Source organism: Nicotiana tabacum, chromosome 3 (assembly GCF_000715075.1).
Source record: "Nicotiana tabacum cultivar K326 chromosome 3, ASM71507v2, whole genome shotgun sequence".
Lineage (NCBI taxonomy): Eukaryota > Viridiplantae > Streptophyta > Magnoliopsida > Solanales > Solanaceae > Nicotiana > Nicotiana tabacum.
Window position 1 is genome coordinate 101,153,520 of NC_134082.1, and position 18,196 is coordinate 101,171,715.

At 40.8% G+C, this 18,196-nt stretch overlaps 1 protein-coding gene across 1 annotated transcript; it reads left to right on the forward strand.

Moving 5' to 3' along the window:
- The first annotated feature begins 863 nt into the window (after positions 1-863).
- On the forward strand, positions 864-2,974 carry LOC107788164 (GDSL esterase/lipase At2g23540-like). Its single transcript, XM_016609817.2, has 5 exons — positions 864-1,208; positions 1,366-1,496; positions 1,913-2,161; positions 2,252-2,507; positions 2,595-2,974. The coding sequence occupies exons 1-5, from the start codon at positions 941-943 to the stop codon at positions 2,816-2,818; spliced, it is 1,128 nt and encodes a 375-aa protein (XP_016465303.1). The 5' UTR covers positions 864-940; the 3' UTR covers positions 2,819-2,974.
- Positions 2,975-18,196: the final 15,222 nt, after the last annotated feature.

Genomic DNA, 18,196 nt, shown 5'->3' on the forward strand with positions numbered 1-18,196 from the left:
AACGATCTGATGTTTTGATATAATGGTTGTTTTCCCTTTCATATGCAGGCCCAATGGGCAGCCAGGGGACAATAAGAAAATATATTTTTGTTGGGACGATTTCAGGATAATTGAAGGATCAAAACTTATAAAATTTGATATCACTGAATAGTACACTTTATAAATATTAAATATTAAATTGTAGTATATTTATATTATGAATATTCATCACTATATAATGAATTATCTCTTTTTTGAAATCATGTTTATTTCTACTTCTCTTACATTAAAATTTTGTTAAAGTATTTTCTATTTTTGGACGGTTTCTATTCTTTTCAAAATTAGAACTTATCATTTAAATGGATAAATAAGCTCCAAATAATTTTCATAACGTCATTTTAAAGGATTTAAAATAGATAACAAAGTAAATTTATCTTGAAATATTCCTTATTTAGATGGTGACCAATAATGCCAGACTAGTGACCTAAGTTTTATACATAAACTATTCTGTCTCCTATACCTTAAACCAAATAGCCCTTAAGAATTGAGTGCTGGTGCAAAACTTTAATTCTGGGTGGGTTTCAACCCCTAACCAAACACACACCTAAGTTTATTGCCAGAACATTCTGCTTCCGCCTTAGCTCAATTAAACACACACCTAAGTTTATTTGACTTCACGTGGAGGACTGGCTTACTTGAAATTAAAGTAATTGCCTAAGGTCCATGCACGTTGAGATATTGCACACATATGTAGTCCACCTAATTCTTGAAAATCTATCATCACCATTTCCTCTTTCTTTCTCAAAATCAAGAGTTTCATACCAACCATTCCTTTTACAAGTTTTCTAGCCATTGCTTCTTATAGCCTCCTTGCATTCATTTGCTTTCTCAAGCTATAGCTATCTTTTTCTGTGATATATAGAAATTAAAACATTTTACTATTTCGTAGTAACTCAAAGCCATGGCCATGACAAATTATAACTATGTTCTGGTCGTTCTTCTTTTGGTGATTAATCTTATCGTTTTCGCAAATTGTGCTGATATTGATGATGATTTAGGATTTGGAGCTTCGTATATTTTTGGAGATTCTTTAGTAGATGCAGGGAATAATAACTATTTACAAACCTTATCAAAGGCTAATATTCCACCTAATGGCATTGATTTTAAAGCTTCTGGAGGGAATCCTACTGGTCGTTATACAAATGGAAGAACCATAGGAGACATTGTTGGTAAGACGAATTACAATTTTCTCAATATAGTCATGTTCTCTTTAATTAGTGCAGCGACTTTAAGACATTTACGTTCTTTATTTACTTTTTTCTTTGTTCAAAACAAATCCAAAAATGTTCTTTGTAATGATTATTCAATTCTATTCTTCTTAACTAGGAGAGGGATTGGGCCAACCCCATTATGCCACACCGTATCTTGCTCCAAATTGTACAGGAAGAGCTATATTATACGGAGTTAATTATGCATCGGGAGGTGGTGGAATTATGAATGGCACGGGAAGAATATTTGTAAGTGATCAAAACATTTTATGGAACCAATTTCGTGCCATGTAATAATTAATCAATATATGTTCTCTATAATAACATTTTGTTATAACAATCAAAAAAATTCAAAATTAATAAAGTTGTTATAGAGAGGTTTGACTGTATTAAAAAAAGTTGAAGAATGACGTTGATCGTGAGCAAGATTTTAAGAAAACAGTTTCTCCCTTTCATTCACTCTTTATGGAGTACGTGAATTGGCACTTAGAGTAGGACAAGTTTATAAAATTCATTTTATTTTTCACTCTCCATCAAAGTGTGGGAATTTAATTGACCGTTATATCATAAACTGAAAATAGGATCGGAAAAACATAAAATAAAGTCCCACAATAACAATATCACGTGGACGTGGGTCACATCTTCTACTTGGTACTACCCTGCAGGTAAACAGGCTATCAATGGACATCCAAGTTGATTATTTCAACATTACTAGAAAAGAAATCAGTAAGCTATTGGGTGAATCAAAGGCAAGGGATTATATCATGAAAAAATCCATTTTCTCAATCACAATTGGGTCCAACGATTTCCTTAACAATTACCTTCTTCCTGTACTTTCTATTGGTACAAGAATAACGGAATCCCCAGATGCCTTCATTGATGATCTTCTCAGTCACTTGAAGGCACAACTTACGGTAATAACACTTTCTTATATTACGTATTTAACTTATATATATTGACAGTGTAAATAATTTTTAACTATCGACTTAATTTGGGTATGGCAGAGATTGTACAAACTGGACGCAAGAAAATTTATAATTGGAAACGTTGGACCAATTGGTTGTATCCCTTACCAAAAGACAATTAATCAGTTGAAGGAAAACGAATGCGTGGAATTAGCAAACAAGCTAGCACTTCAATACAATGCTAGATTGAAAGATATGCTCTCTGAAATGAACAAAAATCTCGACGGAGCAACTTTTGTACATGCAAATGTTTACGATCTTGTTATGGAACTCATCACCAATTATGACAAATATGGTGAGAATTTATAATTCGTAATTATTGTTTAGATTCTTTATCTATTTTTAGAATCAAATTACTAATTATATATAATAATTGTTTTAGGATTTGCAACTGCGACAAAAGCTTGCTGTGGAAATGGAGGGCAATTTGCTGGTATAGTTCCATGTGGACCAACCTCTAGTATGTGTTCAGATCGTGACAAACATGTATTTTGGGATCCTTATCATCCGAGTGAAGCTGCTAACCTTATAATTGCCAAACAATTGCTGGAGGGTGACCCCAAATATATATTTCCCATGAATCTTAAACAGCTTCGAGATCTCTAATTTTCTTAATTTTTCACAAATTGTCTTGTATTATGTCAATTATCCATGCCTCTGTCGAAGGACTAGTCTTCCTTTTTTCTTTTGATTGTTTTACTGTAAGAGATTTCTTTGATTAATTAAATATATATTGTGGAAGAGAAGTGACGGCAAGTTCTAGATCTCTATTTTTCAATTGTCCGTCCTTGTTTAATTTTCATTCTCTATTTGCAGCATTTGGACATTCCTGAATGTGGCAAAGATGGAATTTTATTATTTAGTAGGTTTGACCTCTACCAATTAGTAGTTTTTAGGTTAACAACTTAGGATTTGAATTGGCGTAAGCTCTCAGCAACGAAATACACCACTAAAATTCTGAAAATGAGGCCGAGGAAGATCGATGTGTATTTTACACGTTACTTATACTTAAAAGGAACTCGTACACAAATTCTGAAAATGAGGCTCCCAGGGTAATGGATTATTCGTTGCATCACAATTCAAAGATGGAATAAGGGATATGGGTTGAATGAGTTCTATCACTAAAAATGAACTTTTAATATGTCATGACATGCCAAATAAATGATTTTTATTTCTGATTCAAAATGCAGTAACTTGAGAATATTAATTTCATATAAATTGGGTTACCATGCATCCAAGGAATAAACTCCATATAATGGAATATTAATCACAATCAACATTTCGCTATGGTACGGAAGAAATTATTTTAATGCTTATAAACAAATTATAACTGTATGACCCAAATTTGGCAATAGCGACAGCTGTTAAGTAAGGCACAGAAAGAGGTTACTATAACACAACGTCTGATGGTCGTTGTGACAATGGACGACAACCAAGAGTTGTCAGCCGAAACAAGACGTTAATGATAGTTTAAACTTAGAAGGAGACAGTAAAAATATGCTTTTCGAATATTCTTTATGTTGTACTTTTTAGGATTTCTTGGGAAATTGTCCCTTATAAATAGGAAGAGTTAGTAAAGAAGGGAGGTCCAAAAAAAAGACAAAAGAACACCCTGTAAAAGATTTATCTGAGAGAATATACTAACGTGGCCTGATTCATTGATTGCATAACTCAAAGTGTACATTGTTATTCTATATGGACAAAATCCAAGGAGTCCTCAGTCATCTGATACCTCCTTCCCTTCTATACTATTATCAGGGGAAGAAGCTTTCCAAAAAAATCACAATAATTGGGTAGTAACTTCCTTCGATTACGTTAGCCGCATTTATCTAGATTCATTGTGCATTGATGTTGTTGCATTTATGAGTATCTAATCAGCTCAACATATTAACTAACGGCTTCCACCTTGTCTACTTTATTTATCATTTGGTCTAGATTTTATTATCCTTAACTAAGATTCACCCATCTTCTCATCATTAATTGGTTAGTCAAAAGGTTTAACACTTTTTGATCAAATAATTTGGCGCCGTCTGTGGGGACTTCTTTAGTTGAAATTTTAGTTTCAACTAGATCGTGAAAAAGGATAGACATCTTTTACTAGCTTTGCATAAACTAACAATTGCTGGAAAAGGAGATGCAAGGTTAAAAGCGATAGCGAGTGTCACAACCAACATCTTGGACATCATCAACGAAGACGGCAGAGAAGACAATGAAAATGCGACACCAAACGGTACACCTAGGAGAGACGCTTCGCCTCCCCCACGCGAAAGCGTAACTGCTTCGCGCGAAAAGGAAGCCTTCACGTCTACAACAGGAGAGGCACCACCGGCGGTAAAAAGACTACTGGAAGAATGGCTAACCAACACTCTGAATAACATACTTGACAAACCCGCTCAAGGGAGAATAGAGACATTGCACACGTAGATATCACAACAACCACTGGCGAACAAAACCCCCCCGAACAGGTAACACTTATACCACTATTGACACAGGTAATGACGCACTCGCAGCCATTCTAAAAAAATGGAGGAAATGAAAAACGAGAATATGGCACTCCGTGAACAGATGAAAGAGCATCAAGAAAGGGTCGATAAAATACCAGGCGCCCCAAAGTTGTTACCGAAACGGGACGTTGGTCGATTCATCGAGCAACCGTACAACGAGGAAGCATCCCCCCACGCTATACCTAAAACCTTCAAAATGCCACCATACCTGAAAATATATGACGATACTACAGACCCAAAAGATTATATCATCCACTACGTCACAACCGTAAAAGGCATTGATCTTTCGAAATAACAATTACCATCGACGAAATCCTAATAGGGGGAACCCTAACCTGGTACTTGCAACTACTAGTGTGGTCAATAGCAACGTTCGAGGAAATGTCGGACAAGTTCGTCACCGCAAATGCAGGAGCTAAAAAGGCAGAATCCAGGGTAAACGACATATTCGGCATTAGGCACACGTCCGGCGAGGGACTCAGGGACTTCCTAGCCCAGTTTAACAGGGTGAGAATGAGTCCACCGAATGTATCAGAGGGGATGTCGGTAGTGGTCTTTCAGAATGGGTTGACAGGAATGGGTCAAGAGCAACCAGAAAGCTATTAACCAGGCTCATGAAATACCTTCCCACCACCTGGGAAGAAATTCACAACGCCTATTGCGCCGAGGTAAGGACCGACAGGGACGATCTCAATGGCCCGATTCAACGGCTGACGCCAGTTCAAGCAGAAACAAGGAAGTATCGTCATAATGACGGTCAAGGAGACTAGTTAGGCCCCCATCTCGGCCGAGATATACATAAACCCTACATTAAAAAAGCCATCCCACCTCCCCCGCAAAACACGGATAGCCTTCCTCGGAGTACCGCGACACATCAAAACGAAAGAGGTATGCCTTCGCTCTTATCTACTCACAATTTTTGTGTTTCCCCCTCAGAAATAGTGTACGCACTGGAGAAGCTCGGCACGAAGGTACAATGGCCGCAAAAAATGAAGTCCGATCCAAGTACTCGGAAGTCAAACGTCCTCTGCGAATTCCACCAGGAACGAGGTCACAAAATCGAGGACTGCATAGGTCTGCGGCAGGAGGTAGTGAGAATGTTAAATCAGGGACACCTGAGAGAATTGATGAGCGACCGAGGACAAGCCAACTTTGCCCGCGGACGCGAATAACCCCAGGGACCTCCAAAACCACCCTCACCTGCTCGTACCATACAAATGATAATCGGTGGAGGTGACGGAACAACAATCAACCACGTAAAGTTCACCACTACATACAAACTCAAACGGTCGATCACTCATGAACGGTATGATGACCTCGAAGATAGTATCATCTTCGACAAGTCAGATACCGACGGTTTGTCTTTCCCTCATTACGATGCTCTAGTTATTACTTTACTTATTGCAGATACTGATGTGAAAAGAATAATGGTTGATGACAGAAGCGGCACATGTATTATCCATCTTCGAGTCATCGCACAGTTAAGGCTCGAAGATAAAATAGTACCAACATTACATAACAACGGGTATTAATAATGTAGTAGAGCGAACTTCTGGAGAAATAGTTCTACCTGTCCTAGCAGGAGGAGTCACCCTGGAAACAACGTTTCACGTCATGGACCAAGATACAACCTATAATGCCATCATAGAGAGTGTATGGATACACGCCATATGAGCCGTCCCATCAAGTCTCTATCAAGTAATCAAGTTCCTTACTCCATGGGAATATTCAGCATCCGGGGCGAGCAACGCACTGCACAAGAATGTTATCGCGTCGCCTTGCGCACACACCCAACAACTAAAGGGAGCAAGCACGGAAACTCGACGTACATATAGACATTATCAAGGATCCTGACATCATGGAAACCATCGAGTCGACCATAAAAGATCTTGTTCCAGTCCAACTAGACAGTAACGAGAGCAAAAAAAGGCTTATACCGGGCACAATCTCTTAGAACGAGGTAAGTTTCATAAATTCTTGAATGACAGTGCCGATTTGTTTGCCTTCTCCCATTCAGATATGCCAGGCATCCCGAGATACATCGCCATGCACAAATTGAATGTTGATCCCCTATATTCCCCAGTGCGGCAAATAAGGAGAAAGTTCAACGCCGCAATCAACAAAGCCGTCAGCGAAGAAGTCGATAAGCTGCTCGCCGATGGCTTCGTCCGAGAGTCAAAGTATCCCCAATGGGTCGCCAATGTGGTCATGGTGAAGAAGAAAAACGGAAAGTGGTGGATGTGCGTTGATTTTACGGACCGGAACAAGGCATGCCCAAAAGACTCCTTTCCATTTCCATATATCGACCAACTCATCAATGTAACAGCAGGACATGAGTTGCTAAGTTTCTTAGATGCCTACTCGGGTTACAACCAGATCCTCATGAAGGAAGAGGACCAAGAGAAAACTACTTTCATCACTCACCAGGGAACGTATTGCTATAGAGTCATGTCGTTCGAACTAAAAAATACGGGAGCGACATACCAAAGGTTGGTCACCAAGATGTCCAAAGATCAACTCGGCAAAACAATGGAAGTCTACATCGATGACATGCTAGTTAAATCGAAAAGAAAAGAAGACCACATCGATCACCTGAAGGAAGCTGTCGACATACTGAGGTGGTACGACATGAATCTGAACCCAAAAAAATGCTCCTTCGGCGTGACCTCAGGAAAATTTCTCGGCTTCTTGGTATCACAAAGAGGCATCAAAGTCAACCCGGACTAGTTCAAGGCCATCGAAGGAATACCCGAAATATTAACCAGTAAAAATAGGTACAAAAATTGATGGGTCGGATAGCCGCTCTATCAAGGTTCATCTTACGGTCATCAGATAGATGCCATAAATTTTTCAATGTTCTAAAGAAAAACAATGGACTCCAGTGGAATTCAGAATGCGTCGAGGCCTTGAGGAAACTAAAAATTGTCCTCGCTGCCATTACTCGCTAAGGCGGACCCTGGCGAATGCCTCCTTGTCTACCTAGCCATCTTAGAAGTCGCAGTAAGCGCGGTTTTGGTCCTAGAAAACAAAGGTACGCAATCTCCAATTTATTATATCAGCAAAACCTTAGTTGACGCCGAAACGAGGTATCCCCACCTCGAAAAACTGGCTCTGGAATTGGTCATAGCTTCACGAAAGCTTAGACCATATTTTCAATGTCACCCCATATCGGTGGTGACGGCTTTCCCCCTTAGAAACATCTTACATAAGCCCGAACTATCTGGCAGATTGGCCTAATGGGCCATCGAATTGAGCGAGCACGATATAACATATCAGCCATGAACTGCGATAAAGTTGCAGGTACTTGCCGACTTCGTCACCGACTTAAGTGCAGAAATATCGTCCGAGGTCGAACAAAAAGCGCTTCGCACCTCCCCTTGATGACCCGACCTTTGGGTCCTCTACACCGATGACGCATCCAATGCGTCGGGGTCCAGATTGGGACTTGTACTTGAAGTCCCAACAGGCGAAGTGATTCACCAATCCTTACGGTCCCCCAAAATGATTAACAATGAGACCGAGTATGAGGCCGTAATTGCAAGACTAAAACTGGCCCTCAAATATGGTGCACGACGAGTCATACTCCGCTGTGACTCACAACTCGTTGTTAATCAAGTTACTGGGACTTTCCAAGTCAAGGAACAAAGGCTATAGAAATACCAAACAGAAATCCATTAGCTACTACAAGAATTCGACGAATGCCGACTCGACCAGATACCCCGAGCGCAAAACATCAAAGTAGATGGTCTCGCCAAATTGGCATCAACAACCAAAAATATCACCAGAGAAAATATGGTCACCCTCGTCCACTCGTCAATAGACCAAGTTGAGGTAAATTCTATAAATTTAACTTGGGACTGGCGCAACCGCATCATGACATATTTGCTGGAGGGAACACTCCCGCAAGATAAAAAGAAGGCCAAAAAGCTTCGAATATAGGCAGCCATGTACAACCTCATAAATCACGACCTTTACAAATGGACGTTTGGTGGTCTTTTGGCAAAATGCCTAGGACCGAATCAAACAAGGCGTGTGCTCGAAGAAGTACACGAGGGTAACTGTGGTGCCCATACAGGCAACTGGGCCCTCGTCATATACCTCATCCGAGCAGGATACTACTAGCCCACTATGAAAACGGAGGCCGCAGATTACATCAAGAAATGTGAAATATGCCAAAAGTACGCACCTATGATACACCAAGTGGGGGAACTCCTGCACTCCGTCCCTTCACCATGGCCATTCATAAAATGGGGAATGGATATCGTCGGACCCCTCCTAGCAGGGCGAGGTAAGACACGTTTCTTTTAGTTTAACTGACTACTTTTTCAAATAGGTGGAAGCAGGTGCGTTCACCCAAATACGCAAACAGGAAGTCATCAAATTCATATGGAAAAACATCATATGCCGCTTCGGAACCCCCAAAGAAATCAGTTGCGACAATGGACCTCAGTTTGTCGGAAAAACGACGACCGAGTTCTTCAAAAAAATGGCGCATCAAGCGAATACTCTCCATGCCATACCATCCCTCCAGCAACGATCAAGTAGAATCCTCTAACAAAACAATATTGAATATACTAAAGGAAAAGCTTGAGGACACCAAAGGGCTATGGACGGAACTGCTACCAGAAGTATTATGGCCTACCGCACCACGCTAAAAACCAGCACAGGTGAAATGTCATATTCGTTAGTCTACGGAATTGACGCCGTCATACCCATTGAGGTCAGAGAACCCAGTCTGAGATACTCCAATAAGAGTGGACCAAACAACGACGAAAATAGAATACAAGACCTGGACGAAGTAGAAGAACAGAGAGATATGTCTCATGTAAGGATGGTAGCCCAAAAACAAAAAACTGAAAGGTACTACAATAAAAAGGCCAAAATAAGACCACTCAAAGTCGGGGACTACGTCCTCAAGGCCAAAACACAAGCAACCAAAGACCCAAAAGAAGGAAAACTGGGAACCAACTGGGACGGGCCATATAATATCACTGCGACAGCAAGTAAAGGGGCATTCCAACTAGAAACAATGGAGGGAAAACTACTACAAAACAACTGGAATGTCGTCCATCTCAAATACTTCAACTTCTGAAAAATGACGCCACCCAAGTCATACTCTTTTTCCCTCACCGAGTTTTGTCCCAAATGGTTTTCTCGGGGAGGTTTTTAACGAGGCGACGAGGGGGATGTCTCGAAGTTCAAAGTATAATTCATCGCTCCGCCTGCCGATGGCATATCCATATCGAGCAATGAAGGGACTAGATACAAGGAAACTTCTCCAATGTACGTACGAAAGCGACATGTATCTCCAATGTATGAATGAAATCGACATGTACAACACTCCAGCAAATGAAATAAAACAACATTTTGCTGTCCATAGATCTTCTTTCACAATTAAGAGTTCAACCTCGTTCGAAACGCAACGAGTTAACATTTTGACATTTACTCAAAATGATAACCCTACGGCAAAGGCCGTCGCCAAAGGCAATATTCTGACTTTGTTCGAAACGCAACGGGTTAATATTTCGACATTAACTCGAAATAACACCTCTATGGCAAAGACCGTCTCCAAAGACAATATTTCGACTTCGTTCGAAATGCAACGGGTTAATATTTCAACATTTACTCAAAATAACACCCCTACGGCAAATGTCGTCGCCAAAGACAATATTTTGACCTCGTTCAAAATGCAACGGTTTAATATTTTGACATTAGCTCGAAATAACACCCCTATGGCAAAGACCATCGCCAAAGACAATATTTTGATCTCGTTTGAAATGCAACGGGTTAACATTTCGATATTTACTCGAAATAACACCCCTACAGCAAAGGCCGTCGCCAAAGACAATATTTCAACCTCGTTCAAAATACAACGGGTTAAGATTTCAACATTTACTCGAAATAACACCCATACGGCAAAAGGCCGTCCCCAAAGACAATATTTCGACCTCGTTCGAAATGCAGCTGGTTAACATTTCGACATTTACTCGAAATAATTACAACAAAGGTCATCGCCAAAGATAATATTTAGACCTCCTTTGAAACGCGACGGATTAACATTTTGACATTAACTCGAAATAACACCCTTATGGCAAAGGCCATCGCCAAATAAAGAGTTCGACTTTGCTCAAAATCATTTAATAGTCGACGTCACACAGATTAATTGACATCCGACTTTGCTCGAGTCACTATAAACTTGTTCGAGTTAACAAATATGGTTACCTACGACAAAATATCACACAAGGCTGGGTAGCCCGACACCCCCCTCTAACAAAGAAGAGAACAAACAAAAAACAGTTTAGAGATACACAGCAAAAAGTGACTATTCCATTACAACTGATATATTATAAGAATTTTTTACAAAGGGCTCAAGGACGCCCTCACGAAAATAGCAATACAAAAATAAATACAACCAATTCCTACGCCACATCACCCCATGTGGCATACTCTTCATTGTACCAAGAATCGGAGGCAAGCTTGTCCGCATCGTCATAATCAACATCATCTCCGCCAGGCGTGCCGGGGTCGTAACCGCATGCCTCACGAGCTGCACGTGCTTTAATATGCACTTCACAAAGTTCTGCCTCAAACACCTTCCCATCGTTATGAAGAGACTTATACATGCCAAGTTGAGCTTCGGCATGAACCCACATCTCATATAAATCTCGTAGCACGACAGGGTCGGCCGAAGCATGAGATGTAGAGGGTTGCGACTGTTGTCGCACATCCTTCGCTTTCAAAGTGGTAACTTGTTCATTTAACACGGACAATTCCACCTCCAGATCTCGGATATGTCCCTCAAACCTCACTACTTTAAGCGCAGATGTCTCCGCCTCCCTATCCCGTTCTGATTTACAAACACGAAGGGCATCTTCCAAAGCCGCTACCTCAGAGATGGAAGCCGCCCTATCCCTTTCAGCATGAGCCAATCCATCATACTTAGAGCTCAGCTCGCCCCTAAGGTCGACAGTCTTCGCCACCCTACTGTCAAGCTCAGCAGTTAAGGCGGCCATCCGCAGTTGAAGGTCGGTGTTCTCGGCCATCACCCCCTTACTCATCTAGAGTTCATCCACTTCGACCTTCAAAGACGCCTCAAAGTCGCTGCATTGGGCAATGGCCTTCATCAGGGTTTCGTCCCGCTCTTTCAGCTCTTCGACTTTTTGTGCCAACTATTTATCCTTCTACTTGAGCCCGTCACAGAATAGCTAGAAATTGCTGTCCTGAGTGAAGAGATCGGCCAATGCACGATGTTTGATATGGTACTCCTTATATTTGGAGGCTACCGTAAAAAACGACCGTCTTTCACCTATCCCTCCGATCGCGCTCAATCTCCATGATGAGGGTCTAGTATGCAAAGTGAATTCAAAGCAAGGAATGGGTTAAGTATACAAAACGAACCCAAAAACAAAAAAGAAAAGAGAAAAGCACTTACCAGCAGAGCCATGCCGGAAATGCCCCGCGATAGCTCTATATCACTCATCGCCTTAAGAACCTCTCTCTCGAAAGTAGCGCACAAAGGGGCAAATAACGATGCTGCATGTTCGTAATTTTCCAACAAGTCATAATCAACAGAAATGGCTATGTGTCGATCAGGACCTTCCGTCCTCATTTCTATGCGAGTATGTCGCTCCAAGTAATCTCGTACATCTTTTGGGTCGATATTCGAACTCGAACCGCCATCCTCGACATGCTTAACTCTGAATCCTCTGACGGCAGACGATGCACCACCCTTGACAGATCGTACAGATCCCCCGACTTGGTATGTTTCTTCGACCCTGGGGGACCTCCCTGCCAAAATGGCATCCGCCATAAAAATGGCACTTTTGCCTGACCTAGGCAAAGATGCCGCCTCTGAAGCATCAGTTCTGTTCTTTCCAGTATCGGCGGCGACGGCTTTCCCAAGCTCTACCCTTCTCCTTTTCCCCGATGATGATTCATATCTATTGGAGGGCTCATCCATGAGGTGATAGACGGGTCAAGAGGAGATCTCTTCCCGTACAATGACATCACGAGAAGAGTCTTAGCCGGTACGAATTGAGCGCGGCCTCCTCGTATGGACTCAACCAAGGTAAATTGCATCCCTGCTGATGCGACGGCTTGGCAAAATGCCGGGACTGGGCCTTCTTCCTGGAAGTCTTACGACCTATCCTCATGAAGAGGTCGTATCAATAAACGATAGCAAACAGCCAAAGGTCAAAGCAAAAGGAACACTTACCGGATGGAACTTTTGGCCCAAAGCATTTGAGGAAAACGGGCCAATATCGAGTCCCCGCCACATGAGGAAGTACGCGAGCTACCCAATCCTCGATTCCGACAGTGGGAAAAGGTGCACGTCTCACGACTACATAGGAAAGTCACAAATAAGTAAAAATAAGAAAGAATGACAGTAAACAACGAGTATCAACACCTACGGTTATGATTCCACCGTTCTGGGAATCCAGCGGGGTCCGACACCAGGTGCTTGGTTCTAATGAAGAAGTATCTGTGCCGAAATTTGCAGCTCGCCCGGTCGTCCATTCCGACCACCAACCCCCTGGTCCCACGATGCCGTATTTGTATCATGGTTCCCCTATGAAAACTCGGGGAAAATAATTGTAAAAGGTGATGAAGGCCAACTTCACACCCCGCCAACTCCGCATACTTTGTCAGTACTAGATTTTTTTTATACATATATAGAGATAGCTGCGCCGGGCAAACCTCGTAAAACCGACAAAATTCCTCCGCCAGCGGAAGAAGAGGGAGGATGTGACCGATCACAAAGGGATACACGTAGAAAGCACAATATCCCGGTCTATGAACCTCCACAAGGTCCCTCCTAGATGGAACCATCTCAACGTAGGGAGGAATGTTGTACGTAGAACGAAGGTCATTTATGTGAGCCTGCTCAGTTTCAGAGACCACCAGAATAGAGGAAGAGGTTGGTTCTTTGTGAAAGTCATTTCGGGACATAGGGTTTCTGGGGAGTATCTCCTCTATGGTAGGAAAACTATCCCCTTCCTCAACTGCCATATCCTCGCCACCACAAGGAGGTGCCATGGATAACAGAGTGGCATCGAAAATTTCTTCGTATGTTCGGTGTGTTCGGGGCATCTTGATAATAGAAGGTGTTATTTCTCGCGTTTTTGTACGTTAAGATTTCATTTCCAGTTAACCAACGTAGACTAGGGGATGAGATCATCTTGACGTTAACATACTTACGCTATTTATAACAAGCGATAAATAAGTGTTATGAAGGATAAAAGGGTACACAGATTAAAGAAAATGAGTTTCGTTGAAAGTGACCAATTTGGAATAAAATACAGGTCGAGCAATAATACCCGATAATTATGAACTAGTAACATGCAAGGTACCATATGACCACGGTAGTATAATATATAAAGTATATATAAAGTATTTTAAAAATAAATAGAATTTTAAGTAATTTGTGGTAATTTTTAAATTATGCGGGTAACTGATTAATTACCGGATATCAGGACATTACCCGATTAACTAATAAGTGGATAATACTTAATTAATTATACTCCAAAGACATGTGACAACACATTAAGTGACTAAGCAATTAAAATATCATATGTGGCAACCTAGGAAATGATAGTTATCCAAAAATTAGATACATGTTCAAGTCTTAGAATTCAAGGACCCCAAAGTGATGTTATACATTTTCATAAAGAAGACAAGAATGGTTTCTTTCTTAAAATTGAAAAGTTAGAAGCTAAGGAAAAGGTTAGTAGTCTTCATTCCAAGTAAATCTCTTTCACAAAAACGTTAAGAGTCATAAAACGTTAGAAGTCAGAAGCTTTATGTCCAAGCGAATTTCGTTCAAATTCAGAAGCAGAAGCTTCATTGGTTCATTTCAACATATTTCACAAAAGCATGAGCTTCACTTCGTTCAAATAATTCAAGTAACATGTATGTTAAGGCCTTCCCTTCTTTCTTTTTGCATGGTCCAAATTATACTGAAAAAACGAGCAAATACACAGTTTTCATAAATTACTCTATTCATAGAAATAGTAGGGGTGTCTATACTCTTGATTCCCATGAAAAATGTTATTATCTTTTGTTCATGGATCTCGGAATAATACACAGTTGAAAAAGTTTATCCGGAAGAAATATTGAAATTATTACGTATTTTTCATACATTTCACTCATTTATACATGTGCATTGATCCATGACCAGATGGTGTTATATACGCGTATATATGTATATTATATTTATATGGGATACGGGAAAAAAGGTTATGGCGTTATATACGCACCACCACCTGACCAGCTGGTATATGTTGATGATGTGCCCACAATGGCTGAGATGATATGATGGGATGCTCTCAGTGGCTTTATGATATTATGTACACCCATACATATGCATGACACGACATTTATATGCATGTGCATGATGTTATAAACGTTTTAAAATTTACAATGTTATTCAGATTTAAAGATGTGTTTCTGAATTTCATGTTTCATCTGTGTCTTTTACGTACTATTTTTCATTCCTTACATACTCAGTACATTTTTCGTACCGACGCCCTATTTCACGGGGCCTGCATTTCATGCCCGCAGGTGTAGGTAGGCAAGCTGACGGTCCCCCTTCTTAGGATCCCTGATCAGCGAGAGTTGGTGTGCTCCATTTGATCCGGAGCTGCTTTTGATGTTGGTACGATACATTTGTGTGTGTGTGTATATATATATATATGTATATGGGTATGATGTGTCTTAGTCCCGTATTTGTACAATTATATTTCTGTTAGAGGTCTGTAGACAGTATGTCTAGTTGGGATATATGTGGCCTTGTCGACTTTTAGTTTTGGATATATAGTTGTCTATAGCAGCCTTGCCAACTCGTCCCACTATATTTTGCATGTTTATGTATATATGTCCTTTGTTGGCAGGTTTCCTTCATGTATGTTATCTTCGTAATTCAGAAGATGTTATACAGGTTCATATCCTAGACGTATTCTTAAGGGTGTTTGACAGGTAGTACTTAGGCACCGTCGCGGCCCATCGGTTTGGGTCATGACAAAAGTGGTATCAGAGTAGTTCTATCCTAGGGTTGTCTGTAGACTGTGTCTATTAGAGTCTTGTTTATGAGTGTGGCGTGCACCACACTAATAGACAGGAGGCTACAAGACATATAGGATGTTATCCTCTCTTCTTATCTTAGATCGTGCGATATAAACATTCATGTTCCTAATGATGTGTTACACTTTTAGCGATGCCTCCAAAGACTACAGCTGCTAGCACGGGTTAGAAGGCTACGAAGGTGTTAGAAAGAGAGATAAGTTATACTATGGATTTAGACCCATCGGAGATCATGGGTTCTATTGAGGAGGATCTATATGAGTCATCCGTTCGAGTTGTTTCGACCACTCCGACAGTAGATGGGGTGAGAGGAGTTCCGACCTCACCAAGGCCCTTAGTTTCACAACCCATTCATCAGGGTATGAGGGGAGTAGTGCATAGATTGGCACAGTCGGGATTCCTTCAGGCTCAAAACTATGTCAAGGTATTTGAGGACACCAGCTCTTCTGAGGTTCCAGATAGTCCACAGTCTTGGAAGTCCGTCAATCAAGGTTCGTTGGTGTATGTTATGGGATACAGAGAGGAAGAAGATAGTAGTCCGGCCAAGAGGAGGAAGGTAACTGATAAGGACATGAAGATTCCGCTTTGAAGTGTGTCCGATCGAGGTTCTTTTATAGGACGAGGCAAGGACCCTCTACTATAGACTTCCTCCAAGTGTCAATTTTTGGTTGGTAAGTTCCACCTCTTCTTGGAATATTACTAAGTCAGGGTTTTAAATGTGTTTGGTTGTTTTATGAGGATGTAGGGAGCCCCATACCAACTTGTATATATTATGGTTATGCCTACTAGAGGTTTTGCAGACGGTATCCCGTATATAGTCTTGGGTATGATATGTCTACGGCTTAGTCGATCCCTATGTACATAAACCTTTTTCTAAATTAGTTATGCGAGTTAAGTCTTAATATTGTTACTTATATATATGGATGTCGCCGTAATGGCTCGTGATAGATTTGATAATAAACAAGGATAAGGTACGTGGTGTTCGATTAGGTAGAACTTGATATTATAATGGGTATGGATTGGTTGGCCTTTTGTTATGCTAACATCAAGTGTAGGTCAAGGATGGTTTAATTTCAGTCCCCAGGAAAGCTTTTTTTAGAATGGGAAGGTAATACGACATCACCAAGAGGTAAATTTATCTCCTATCTCGAGGCAATGAAGATGACCAGAAAGGGCTATATTTATCACTTAGTTCGGGTTAAGGATGTGGAAGTGGAGTCACCAACCATTCAGTCCATCCCTGTGGTGAATGAGTTCCCCGATGAGCTTCCGGGTCTTCCGCCAGAGCGAGAAATTGAGTTTGCCATCGACCTACTACCAGATACTCATCCAATATCCATCCCCATATAGAATGGTCCCTGTAGAGCTGAAAAAAGTTAAAGGAACAACTAAGGGACTTGTTTGAAAAAGGTTTTATTAGACCTAGTACGTCACCATGGGGAATGCCTGGGTTGTTTGTAAGAAAGAAAGATGGTTCCTTACGAATGTGTATTGATTATAGGCAACTAAATAAGGTGACGATCAGGAATAAGTACCCGCTCCCGAGAATTGATGATCTATTTGATCAGTTACAAGGTGCCAAGTGTTTTTCAAAGTGAAGACTTGAGGTCTAGGTACCATCAGGTAAGGGTTAAGGATGAAGATATTCCGAAGACTACATTCAGGACTAAATATGGGCACTTTGAGTTTTGGGTTATGTCGTTCAGTCTAACCAATGCCCCAGCAGTATTCATGGATTTAATGAACCGTGTGTTCAGGCTTTTTTAGATCTGTTCGTAATTGTATTTATTGACGATATATTGGTATATTCTCGTTCAGAGTCTGAGCATGTACATCATCTGTGTACTGTACTCGGAGTTCTACAAGAAGGGAAGTTGTATGCAAAATTTTCTAACTATGAACTCTAGTTGAACTCCGTAGCTTTCCTTGGGCATATTATTTCGGGTAAAGACATCCGAGTGGATACACAAGAGACTGAGTCAATGAAGACTTTGCCTAGACCTACAACACCGATGAAGGTTCGTAGCTTTTTTTGGCAGGTTATTACAAGAAACTTGTAACGGAATTTTCTTCTCTTCTAAGCACCTTTGACCAAAGTGGTATGTGGTGTCTTGCTTGATGTTCCAGAATAACATAAGAAAATCTATGGTGCAAGCAAGTTGAAGAAAGGTTGCAAATAAGTATAAATAAATATGTGTAGGTTGCAAGCTAAAGTATGGTAGAGCGACAAGGTTCTAGGAAGACAGGAGGAAGGATAAGAAATGATGAGTAAAAAGGTAACAAGAATGGATAAGTCCTTGGGAATAAGTTCATAAGAGAGCTGATGGTTTCTCTAAGTTATAAGAAGGCTCAGTATAGCCTGAATGAACTCAAAGGAGTCTAAGACTAGTAACGTTTAGAA